Here is a 13,286-nt window from a genome sequence, read left to right as displayed (position 1 = left end):
CCTGCCTCTTCCCTAGTTCTCATCCTGTGTGATTGCTGAGGGTCCCTAGGGAAGTCCTGATCACCCCATCACTCCCAGGCAATGTTTGAATGGCATCTGTCTGGAACTCAGTAGCAGAGGACCAAGCTGATGTGCTCTAGAGCCGCAGCCTGGACTCCACCAGCACAGTGGATCACTGCTGGCAGAGCGCCAAGGAGCAGGGGTGGGAGGTTTGGCCACACCTCCCTGCAGACAGTGAAGGAGGAGAACCATGTCTGTAAGCCAAGCAAGGGCCATTCTGAGAGGCTCCGATGTTGAGAAAATAAGGAAGAAAAATAAAGTTGAGTTCAACAAGGAAAGATCACGAGCAGGAAGTGGGATTGGGTGATTCACTCCATGGACCTACCTGGCAGCTCCTCCTCTTCCTTGACTTATATTTAAGAAGCATACTGGACACCAGGAATACCACTGCTCCGGGAAGTCACCTCTGCCTCCTCCAGCATGCGCTCTCTCCAGTTGCCACTCAGGGTTGGCCTTACCGCCCTGCTCCTGGTCCTATGCCTGCAGCTGGGCCTCAGCAGAGCTCAGGAAAACACGTGAGCTAAGTCCTTCCTTCCACGGGGAAACCTTAGGGAGGGCTCCTCTCCTGATCAGGAAATCTGTACATGCCTTCCTATAGATTTGTATGACTTCCTTGAACTAGCGTTCCAAGGAACCAAGTAAATACTAATTCCTGGACGCTATCCAAAACCAAAGAAGGAGGATCTTCAAGGACAGTCCTAAAAAGTCAGTGCATGGAGGTGTTTGTTTGCCTGATGTGACTCTGTGGCTATGCAGTCTTCTCCTAAGGGTGACTCGGCTCCCGCATCCCACAGCAGATAAAGCAGCAGAACCTACAGGGTATTATTAGTAAATGACATGTGCTGTTGTACTTGAATTTTCTTTTTTTCTGTTTTTAAATTTGTTCTATTTTGTCAATGAAAAAAAAAAAGGGAAGATCCTCCATTTTAAGTAGAATCCCAGTTGCTTTTTTTGAAATGAAACTAAATCCATACACAACATCCAGACCAACCCACAGGCAAAAATTCCTGGGGTTCTTTTATTTAATTTTTTTTTTTATTTTTACAGGCTGCATTTTGATTCATTGTACACAAATGGGGTACATCATTTCGTTTCTATGGTTGTACACAATATAGATTCATACCATTCATAGGACACCATTAGGGTAATGGTGTCTGTCTCAGTCCACCATTTTTCATACCGCCCCCCATTTCCTTCCACATAATCTAAAGTTCCTCCATTCTTCCTGGGGTTCTAATGCTAAGTAGTTCATCCAATCCCACCATCTCCCTGCCTTGTGGTGTCCGTCCCCAGTCCCCCTGCCAGTTTCTGATCTCTGTGCCCTGTTTTTCTCCTCCCAGTACCAAACGGAGGGTGATAGATTTTGATTTGAATATGCCACAGACAGCAAAAGCAAATGAAGAAGTCACTGTGCAACTTAGACTTCAAACAGAATTGAGAGAATGCATGGTGGTAAGTAGAGGCCTGAGGCGTGACCTCCAGACAAATCTGACTTAATTAGGAATACGATTGAATTGCTCTCTCGCTTTTGTATTGCACAACATACTTAACCTCCTCATTCGTTTTGCTATTTGAGTCTCAGAACAATTGTGGGAGCGTGGGGCAGATGACCATTCTCATTTTATAGATGAAGAAACTCTGATCCAGAGAGGTTTAGGAAAAATGAGAAAGAAGGATAAGAAATGAGAAAGAAAAAGAAAACAGAAGTGAGAAAGAGGGAAAATAAAATTTAAAAAAAAAAAAAAAGCCTAAGCACTGAACCAGAGTTCCTCTAAGGCTCTGAGCATTATTGGTCTGGGAAGGAGACCTAGACAGGAGGTGCTTGGTAGGACTGGCTGCAACCCCATGTGGTAGGTTGAGGTATGGAAGAGGAGCATGTGTAGGGCCTGGTGCCTCCTCTCCAGTGAGCCCTGAGCCAGGTCTGCCTTTCTCTCCCACTTCCTCTCTTCTTTTGCTTCAAGTCGCCAAAATTTGGCTCTTGTTCTGGCCCACCCTCCATCCCACAGAGAGAGTCTCCTTTTCCCAGTTCAGCAGTTCTTGGAGAGAAGTCTAATTTATAGATTAGACCGCAGTAGAACCAAAGTTCTCAAATCATGATGAGCCCAAAACTCACCTGGCCATCTTGTCAAAGGGTGGATTCTGATTCCAAGGTCTAGAGAGAAACTAGAGCTTCTAAATTTCTAACAAACTCCAGAGCATGCAGAAGCTGTATTCCAAGGAAGCTGTATTCCATTGGAGCAGCTTGAGGTTAGAGCATTACATCACTCTGTATTTCCCTACAACATGAGTTTCCTGATTCGAGTGAGATTTAAGGACCATGATTAAAGAAGACACAAAATTGGAAACAAGAAGATAGCTATTCTTCTAAATATATTCTGGAAATATCTCTATTCTGGTAGAAGATTCCTGATCATAAAGCATAGAATATTCCAGTTGCTTTGTCAAATTTTTCTGTTTGAAGTCCAAGAATCTGAGCCATGTATGCTAAATTGGGTGTGAGGGAGGCTGAGTCATAGTTTCCAATTTTGTGATTTGTTTAATCAAAACTAAAGATGAGAATGGGGAAAATGTGTACATAACATAGCATAAAATTTTTGTAATAATGGTAGTTTCTCATGGTGATAGATAATGAAAGTCTGTTTCTGCCCCTAAAGAAGTGATAGGCATAATAAAGTGTGTTTAAATAAATAAAATGACATGTAATTTTATGATCAATAAAATTACACTTTTAAGCATCTTGTTAGTACAATAAAATAGAGTGACCTTTAAAAACCCACCCAAGTGCAAATAAAAAGAATAAGGAACTTTTTAGACTGAGTAATTGTGCAAACAGGAAATCTCTCATGTAAAAGGAAATGGTATTAGTTTTAGTCAACCAATTGTGTTTGTAACTTTCAATCAAAAAAGGATGTATAAGTACAAAAACATCCCTATTTTTAATACTTTTAGGAAAATATAATTTGTTTATATAAATTTGAAGTTTATACCACCTAATTTTCTATCAATTATAATACTTCTACAACTGAATTTTTGATACATTGAGGTTTTGGGCTCCCATTTGTTTATTTTAGAATCAAAGAAGAATAGATTGTTCCTATAATTATATATTTGAACATAAATATCCTATAAAACTTTAAGTCTAAAGAACACTTGGGGTTAAACACAGTACTTAAGCATGTTTGTATTATGGACAATTTTACTGGTCTCATAAAATGTATGAAATAGTTATCATAAAACTGCTTTAAATGTATAAAATGCATTGGATTACACAGAATAGCTACCATATTGAGTAAAAATAGTAGTTGAGTAAAAATAGTTGAGTATGTGTTTACCAATACGTTAGCTGGAAAAAAAATTTTAGGATATAAACAAGTTACATTTCATTTCATGAAGACATTGTCTGTGATGGTTGTTGTTGCTCAGCTTGAATGAAGAAATTAATTGTGCTGGCCTTTGACAACACGTCATTTTTTCATGCCAAGCTGGAGTTCCACTGGATTCTGATATTTTTGTTGCAATTGTTGAAATTCCCATTCGTGATATTTTATTTATTGTAAATGTGATTTTTAAAAAGTAAATAAGGCAAGGTAGGCTTCTCTAAACACAAGGACCCACCCCCCCTCCCCAGGTATTCTGAGCAGCATTTCAAGGGGGATAAGGTGGAGGGTTAGTCAGGGCAGAGTTGCCAGGTACCTGAGCAAACTTCAGGGATGGGCAGGCTGTGGGTGCTTCCGCCATGTGGTGCAGCCTCTTTAGTTACCACCTTTGGCTCAGGGTGGTGATGAGTGCCGGCCATGGACAAGGTATGTGAACCGGTGAAGTGTATTTTGTTTCTCCTGATGGAAAAGTTGCATATGCTGCTGAGGCGATCGTGTAGCATTGATGATTTTCATAACTGAAGGGATGCTAAATTTCAGGTAAAGCTGGGTAAAGTAAAGATACAATTTTTTTTTTCCACCTGAGTTCACAGACTTAGTGTATTCCATCCACAGATTCCATCCACTGGGTGGATGGATCTCAGGATAAAAATGCTAACTAGACAACTGAAATTGACATAAGCAATAATTGGAGATCTTAAAGCATTCTCAAGCTAAAAGAGGGAAAAAGAAAAGAACCAGCATGGTTCTGTTTACTTACCTAAGAGCCAGGCCTCAGATTCCATGGCTGTTTCCATCTCACCGTGGAGGACGTCGGAGGGAAAGTCCTAACTTTTGTCATACCAGGTTGCAGCATCAGGAGGGCCCCTTCACGGACTGACAACAAGGTCTGACTCTGTCGTGTTCACCTGAGCAGCCAGAATGCTGTCTCACTGGTCACAGACCAAAGAAACCTTGATTGATGCAGGTCAATCCCCCAAAGCTCCAACTGTTAATTAAAGCAAGTTGCTCCCTGAAGAATGGTTGCTCAGGGAAGAGCTCTCCTTGGCCTTGGATAGGAGCATCTTCCTATCCCCTCCTGAGTCTCATGCCCACACTTCTGAGGCAGGAGTTTGAGAACCTGATGCTGACTGACCCATGAAAGGACACCCCAGAAGTGGGCTCCTCTATGCCTCTAGCCCACCTCCGCCTTCTTGTTCTCTGTCTTTTCCTCCACTTCCTGTTCTCCAGACTAACACTGAGTACTCTCTTCCCACCAGGTTAAAGCTCACCTCCAAAGCAACCTCCCAATTGAAGGTGCCTTCAACTACAAATACACCCGCTGTCTCTGTGAAGATAATCCATTAACCTTTTTATGGGACTTTCAGAGCAACAGTAAGTACAAGTGATGTCCAAGGAAGGAGTTATTCACACACCCCCCACTCCAGTGAGGAAGACCAGAAACAAATGCTCAGCACAAGCTTTGGGGAAAGAATGGAGGGGCAGCTGAGGAGGAGGACCCCAGGGGGAGTCCATGGGGACAAAGCCCAAGCTGTAAAAGGGAGGCACTGCATGAGAAAAGATAAGAAGGGAAATCAATTTGTAAGTGATTTGGGGAATATGAACCCTAGTGGGCAGGCGCCCAATCTCAGCAGAAGAGAGAGGACACTAGAATGTTCAAGAAATGATCTTTGTCCTCATCTTTTCCAGAGACTGCAAAAATTGCAGTAGTGGTTGACATAATTAAAGAGGCAAATATCTGTGTTCAAGATATTTCAGTGGTTCCCAACGAAGCAAATCGATATTATACTTTGCGTACCCTGGTCATAGAATAATGGAAACACGTCCACCAGAATCCATGTGGTTTTCTCCAAGTAAGCTTGGCTGGGGTATCTGTTTTGTTCTGTAAAATAAACTACTCAAGAGTTTCTCCATATTTTGTTTTGTCTTTCCTCCAAAGTCTATACTGAAAATCCCCACAATACCCTAAATTTCTAGAACATTACTTTTTCAATGAAACTTTATTTAGGAAATTTATAGGTTCTCACTACCCCATACCCTTTGGTATAAAGAAGGCAAAAGAAGTAGGGAAGAAAAAAGCCGTACTCCCAGAGAGGAAGGCAGTAGCCCCAAAACTCAGAGTCAGGATGGGCAGCCAAGTCTCCCTGTTTCTTGCTCTTCCTCATCCCATTGCCCTCTAGGTCTGCCTTCAGATCCCAGGAGAGGGGAGTTATTCTGCATGCAGTGAAGCCAGGCTGCTTTTCAAGCAGTGACAAAGGACTATGACACTCAGGGACACTGGGTTCCTGTGCAGCCTGCCTGAGGAGCTTAGACATGAGGCTGGAACACAATGAAGGAAGACCCGAGGGGCTTCATCAAAGAGGGCCAGCGAGTGCTTCCTGATAGAAAGATGTGAAATATGAGCAAGTTCTGGGGCATAAAGTGGGCAGAGGGCACTCTGACAGATGGAACAGCAAGGTGCCAAGACCCCAAAGTATGAAATGGTGACATGTTCTGGGCAGGGAGCACTTTGATATCAGGAAGGATTGAGTGGAAGCAAGAGGGATAGAGTGGATTGTGCTGAGGGACAGCAGAAGAATCAGGAGAGACCGAGTGTGTCTCGGCAAGAACATAGGACTTCGTCCTCCAGACCAGTGCTCCCAAACAGGTATCAGAATCCAGGATACGAAAATACAACCATTGGAAAATACCATTTCATATATTAATTAGAACAATGAAATTGATTATATGCTAAACATGTATTAAAAATATGCCGAATATTATTACCTATGTGCTTTATCATATGCCCTGCTAAAACCAACACGTCATAAGTATTTAGTCACTGAGTAAATATTTATCAATTTTCTACATATGCCATCACCTTCTATAGGTACTTGGTGTTATAGAAGTGAACAGGGAATTTTTCATCCCAATCTTATGAAACTTACATTCTGCCTAGAAAACAGAAAATAAACAAGGAGATATTATTTTTACCTTCATATATGGGAAAACTCAGATGAGAGGAGGTGAGTGATTTGCACATAGCCAGCAAGCAGCAAAGCCAGGATCTGAACTCTGCAGGCAGCCTGACACAGGAACACACTTGTGACTCCACACTGCTCACTTGCAGGCAGCCTCACTTGGGCCCTGTGAGGACCTGTACAGGTAGCATCTCAAACTGCAAATTTCAGCCCCTGCTCACAATCTGTGCACAAATGTACCTCTGGCAGTTCTTTCATCCTCTGCTTCACCCAGAATTTTGGACTGTCTAGAGGAGGACTGTCCAATAGAAATATACATGAAATTTAAGTTACATATTATTACATGTTAGTATTACATATTATCAATACATATCACATTACATTAATTAATACATTACATTAATACATAATACATATTATTACATATTATAATATTTGTTACATATGCAATTTTGAAATTTCCAGAGAGCCATATTTTTTTCAAAAAGCAAAAAGAAATAGGTGAAATTAAGTCAATAATATATTTTGTTTAACCTAACATAGTCTAAATATTATTTCAGGATGTAAGTAATATTAAGAAACCATTGATGAGATATTTTAGATTCTTTGATTCATAGTAAATCTTTGAAATTGGGTGGTTTACACTTACACCATCCAAGGACTAGTTCACTTCTCAGGACTCAGTGACCACCTGTGGCTGGCCCTGCAGCTCAGACAGTGCACTTGGTAAACATTTCAGCTGTCTTGGGAAGTGCTATTGGCCACCATCTTCCTCATACAGAAGCACTCAGACTCCACCATCACCTCCACCATTACCACTACTATCTATCCCCAGGCCATTGGAAAAATGTAGCACCTCTCTCTCTCTCTCTCTCTCTCTCTCTCTCTCTCTCTCTCCTCTCAAAACAACTTCTCTGCTGGCATTTTCTGACTTCCCTCCTTCCTTAAGCAAACTGTTGTTATATTAGCCCTCTTTGTGGCTTGACATTTGTTAATACTGAGCAGAAGCATTATAATTGACAGAACAATGTAAATTACCTTTGGGTCATTTACAACCTGCTTAGTACTGGTGGAAGTCTGTCTGAGGAAATGGCCAGAACTGGGCAGGTGGAGACACCAATTAGTAGAGTGGCTTGTGTGGTAGCCAGTGGCCAGCAGACACAAATATAAATCTGGGAGCTTCTGTAAAATCAGTTAGGCATGTCTGGGTATTTTAAAAATGGTCATGGGGTGAACAGGGAGGAGGTCATTCAAAACCTGACAAACACAAGTCCATTTTCCCCTTCCTGCACAAATGTGGGGAAGCAACAGTTGATGATTCTGTATCCAGTGCAAGTCACCCTTGAGGGGCTCACTCACGATGAATTAGACCAGGAACCGTACATTTCTTCCTCTTCAAATGGAATAACTGGATCATAAACCAGGGAGTAAAGCAAAAGCAAACAAATAAAACAAATCCAAAAAAAAAAAGTATGGGACTAGCCACAGTTTCTAATTCCTATACCTCTTCCTCTGACAGACACGATCCTTCACTTGTAGGCTGGATTTCGGTCAAAGATCAAGAAACAGCACAAAACTGAGATATAGAAAACTTTTTTTTCTAATTAGTTATACATGACAGTAGAATGCATTTTGACACATCATACGTGAGCTTCTCATTTATCTGGTTGTATATGATGTAGAATTACACAGGTCATATAAATATATGCAATTAAGGTAATAATGTCTATTATCATTCCTACACCTATTCCCCCTCCCCTCCATTCACACCCCACTGTTTAGTCCAAAATACCTCTATTCTCCCCCCACCTTATTGTGAATTAGCATCCACATATCAAAGAAAACATCCGACCTTTGGTTTTTTGGGATTGGCTTATTTTGCTTAGCATGATATTCTCCAGTTCCATTCATTTACCAGCAAATGCCATAATTTCATTCTTCTTTAAGGTTGAGTAATATTCCATTGTGTATATATACCACAACGTCCTTATCCATTCATCTGTTGAAGGGCATCTAGTTTGGTTCCATAGTTTAGCTATTGTGAATTGAGCTGTTATGAACATTGATGTGGCTGTGTCACTGTAGTATGCTGATTTTAAGTCCTTTGGGTATAAACCTAGAAGTGGGATAGCTAGGTCAAATAATGGTTCCATTCCAAGGTTTCTGAGGAATCTCCATATTGCTTTCCACAGTGGTTGCACCATTCTGCAGTCCCACCAGCAATGTATGAGTTTACCTTTTCCCCACATCCTTGTCAACATTTATTGTTGCTTGTATTCTTGTCGATTGCCATTCTGACTGGAGTGAGATGGAATCTCAGTGAACTTTTCATTTGCATTTCTTTACTTGCAAGAGATGTTGAACATTTTTTCTTATATTTGTTGATCGATTGGGCATACCGAAAACTTAGTCCACTCTGTTATTCTCCCCCAACCCAATCTTTCCTCCATTTTATTTTTCTGTGCAAGGTCAGTCCCATAAGACCTGGTGTCCTCATAATATTCTACTATAACCGTTACTTTTCAGGTAACTGACATTTGCCAACAAAGAAGAAACGAGCTAATTATGCTGGCTGCAGATACCAGCAGAGCATAATCACAGGCTGAACACCATTCCTGCCCTTCTTTAAAATAGAGAAAAGATGCAGGGCACTCTAAAGGAACGGAATACTAACCCTAAAGAATTGAAAATTTCTTATGTTGGACTGAATGTATTAGGAGTTGGCTTCCTGTGATATCTATGAAAGTAGTATTAAGTAGGATGAGGATTTGGAGCCAGTAAACAAATTGAGTTATTTTAAAAGAAATTTGGAGTTTTGTGAACTGTGAAAACTGTACCTGCTGCATTTGTATCTGCTACAGCTTCTAGAACACTCATTTTCTTGGTGCTTAATAATTTTTTTTTAATTGAGTTGAACACCCCTTGAACACCCCTCTCCCTAAGGACCATTAGGTTGAGCAGGCAAAAGTCTGTTGGGTGATGTAGAGAGTAAGACCCTGGTGGTGGGTCTTCAGAAAAATAGAGAGGTTGTCAGCAGCCTAAAACCTGAGCAGCTCAAAGAGAAAGGCTGTAGGGATCACTCACTGAGGTTCTCCAGGAATGTAGAGGTTCAGACAAAGCTAAACAGAGCTTCCCTTAGGAAGAGTCAGAAGAGATTCATTCTTCAGGTATCTGGGTCAATGTCAGAGTTTTCCTCTTTGACCTGGAAAACACAAATTCACCTGTTCCTAAGTCAACATTCTATTCAGCAAATAGTCTTTGAATATCAGATATATGCCAAACCATGATCCAGGTGAGAAAAATGTGTGTGTATATACATATATATATATGTGTGTGTGTGTGTGTGTGTGTGTGTGTGCGTGTGCATATTTATATATATTATGTAATATATATTTATATATCTTATATAGAAATATAGGTATTTATAGTATATATTATGTATATGTAATATATAATGTATGTGTGCTATAATTTTCTGAGAAGATCACAAAATCTACATACATAAGATATTAGGCTATAACCTGACCAAAATTAACCATAATACTGTGGAGGTATTGGAAAAGAATACTGATCCATTCATATGTTTTCCAACAATTGCAATATTCTGAGCCTCTTCATTCTTAGAGAAGGAAGGTGAATTCATAATAACAGTTATTTTTAAATAATTTGATAGTTGACCCCTTCAACTAATCCTACATGTTAATATAAATTTCTTTAATCATCTGTGAAAGTAATGACAAATTTCTGACTCTGTTGATTTAATTTTTCTGTAAGGATATATTATCTTGAAGATGGAGACATTTATCTTGTCTTGTTCTCATTCTGAAAGCAGTGATTATTATATATCATTAATTAATTGGACTGATTAATTCTATACTCAGAATCCTAAATATGACTAAAGAATGCATGCTCTTAAGCAAAGACACATGGTTTAGTCAACTCTGCATTATTTCTAGGTCATGTCTGATTTTATTATTAGTACCTTATAGTTAGACCTAGTATTGGAGTTCATTTTTATATAATCACACAAGCGTGAAATATGCTCAAATTCAGTCCTCAGTACTTCTCTTTTCCCTTCCCTTCTCCTTTCCCCTGTTTCCTTTCCTCTATGGTGGGGGTCTTCCTTCAATTTATTTATAATTTTTTTAATTGGTGCTTCATAGTTATGCATAAAGGTGAAATTAACTGTGATATATTCCTATACATACATAGGATAGTTCGGTCAATTTTATTTCACAGTTCCTCCTTTATCTAGTCCCTCATTCTCCCTCTCTAACCCTTCTTCTACTCCACTGATCTCTCTTCTCTCTTCATGGGATTACCCCACTCACTTTTTTTCCCCTTATTTTCCTCTAATTTCCACATATAAGAGAAAACAGGTGACCCTTGACTTCCTGAGTCTGGCTTATTTCATTTAGCATGTTGTTCTCCAGTTCCATCCATTTACCAAAATTAATATATTTCCTTTCCTCTTTATGGCTGAATAAAACTTCATTGTTTGAAATTTAACCCCTATTTATTGTATGAAATTTAATACCCTGTACAAAACTCAACTCAGTGAATCAAAGACCTAGGAATTAGACCAACAGGTTTTTATTTCATCTTTTTTTTTTTTTTTTTTTTTTTTTTTTTTTTTTTTTTTTGCAGTGCTGGGGATCGAACCCAGGGCCTTGTGCATGCAAGGCAAGCACTCTACTGACTGAGCTATCTCCCCAACCCTCATCTTTATTTCTGAAGGATAGTTTTGCTAGATATAGTAACATGGTTGGTACCTGTTTTCCTTCAGGGGTTGGTATACATTATCCCTAGCCTTCCTGGTTTTTAGGGTCTGGGTTGAGAAATCAGTTGAAATCTGAAAGGGTTTACCTCTGCCATTTTTCTCTTACTACTTTTAAATTTTTATCCTTATTCTGTATATTAGGCATTTTAATTGGAATGTGTATTAAAGAGAATGTTTTTGATCTTGCCTATTTGGGTTTCTATATGCATCTTGTATTTGACTTCTACCTCATTCCTGAGATTTGGAAATTTTTCTAATATTTCATTGAAAAGGTTGCACAGTCCTTTACTTTCTATTTCAGGGTCTTCATCTATGCCAATGATTCTTAAATTTGGTCTCTTTATATTATCCCAAATTTCTTGAATATTCTGATCATGTCTCTTAACATCTTTTCTTTACTGTTGATTTTATTTTCAATATTCTATACTTTGTCTTCAAGGCCTGAGAATCTGTTTTCAAAGTGGTTTAATCGATTGGTGATGCTTTTCATTGAATTTTTAATTTTGATTTATTAAGTCTTCCATTTCCAGGATTTCCATTTGGTTCCTTTTCAGAATCTCTCTTCATTGAAATGATCTTTCACTTCCAGTATTTTCTAAATTCATTCCTTACATCTCCTTTTAAACCATTAAACATTTTAACTATCAACTTTCTAAATTCTTTCTCTGACATTTCCTGCACTGTGATGTCAATGGAATCAGTTGTTGAAGCATTGTGGACTGTTTGGGGTGGTTTGTTTCCTTGATTTTTCCTGATTTTTCCTGCTGCTTATATGTTTGCCCATCTGTTAGGATGATTATCCCTTCTACTTGTATGCAAGGGACTACTTAGTGAGCTTCTCTCTTAAGAGACCTGGGTTGGGTGAATATTCAGGTGTTGAGGCATTGATCCTTTCACTCAATGTGTACCCTCTACTATTCCTAGTCTCAGCACTCAACTCTGGTCAGCTTTTCTTTTACTTCTTCCTTTCTAAGATGTGGAGGGCTCGGGCGTGGCTGCCTACAGCCACTCCACTGTCTTGATTATATCTGATTTTTAAAGAGTATCATTCTGAATGAACAAACAGGCCAATACATTAATGAAGAAATGGTTAGGCAGTGTTCTGAAAGGTGATATATCTTTGGGTCAATGTTATCTGTCACTAGATACATTTTTCAAGCCCACATTGATATGCTTACTGAGAAACTTGAGTTTGTCAAGAAATTGCTAGTTTTAGGTGATGTCTTTGTTTTTTATTGTAGCCATAACAAATTCTCAAAATGTAGTGGCTTGAAACAACACAAATTTATTCTTACTGTTGTTATGTGTATCAGAAGTCTAACATGGTCTCAATGGACTGAGGGCTGCATTTCATTCTAGAGGTTCTAAGTTCACCTTCATTCAGATTTTTGGAAAAATTCACAATCTCCTGTCATACAGCCATCTCTATATTTCAGAACAAGAACACACCATAAATGTAAAAAGAATTTGAATCAGAGCATTAAGTCTTTCTCACAGTATCATCTCCATCTCTCTCCCGCCTTCCCACTCACTCTAAGTTTCTATGTTTAATAATTTGTGTGATTAGATTCTCCACCTAAAGTTTCATAACCTTAATCACATCTGAAAAGTCCCTTTTTCCTTGTAAAACAACAGATTCATGATTGGGGCATGGACATCCCAAAGGACCATTACTCTGTTCATCACAAAGCAATAGCAGAGAGTACCACACTAATAAGAAGAAAGTCAGATCATATGATCTGTTCCAAACATTTTCCTATACCACTTATTACTCTAACCTTTGTTATTGTGCAGAGAAAATAACTACTGAAGCAGTTATTTCTTCATTTGTGATAGGATTATCAGTATGTCTACATGAACTACTTGATATGGTCACAATCTGGAAAGTCCTCCCAAAAGTTCTTGTGTTAGGCAATGCAGCAATGTTTAAAAGTGAAAATACTGGATTATGAGAGCTCTGGCTTCATCAGTGGATTAATTCATTTAATGGATTATTAATTTGAATGGATTTCTGGGTGGTTATTGTAGGCAGATGGAGTATGGCTGAGGGAAGCAGGCCACAGGATCCTGGCTAGGCCTATGTCTTGTCCCTGGTTCCCGCTTCTCCCT

General features: G+C 39.2%; 1 protein-coding gene across 1 annotated transcript; it reads left to right on the top strand.

The window, feature by feature from the left end:
- Positions 1–480: 480 nt before the first annotated feature.
- Positions 481–5,251, top strand: Pip (prolactin induced protein). Its single transcript, XM_047560769.1, has 4 exons — positions 481–575; positions 1,401–1,512; positions 4,697–4,811; positions 5,127–5,251. Exons 1-4 carry the CDS (start codon positions 481–483, stop codon positions 5,249–5,251), a joined length of 447 nt encoding a protein of 148 aa, XP_047416725.1.
- The last annotated feature ends 8,035 nt before the right edge of the window (positions 5,252–13,286 follow it).

The sequence above is a fragment of the Sciurus carolinensis genome, chromosome 8 (genome assembly GCF_902686445.1).
Source record: "Sciurus carolinensis chromosome 8, mSciCar1.2, whole genome shotgun sequence".
NCBI classification, from domain to species: Eukaryota; Metazoa; Chordata; class Mammalia; order Rodentia; family Sciuridae; genus Sciurus; species Sciurus carolinensis.
Note: the sequence above shows the minus strand (reverse complement) of the source record. Positions and strands in the feature narration are given on the sequence as shown.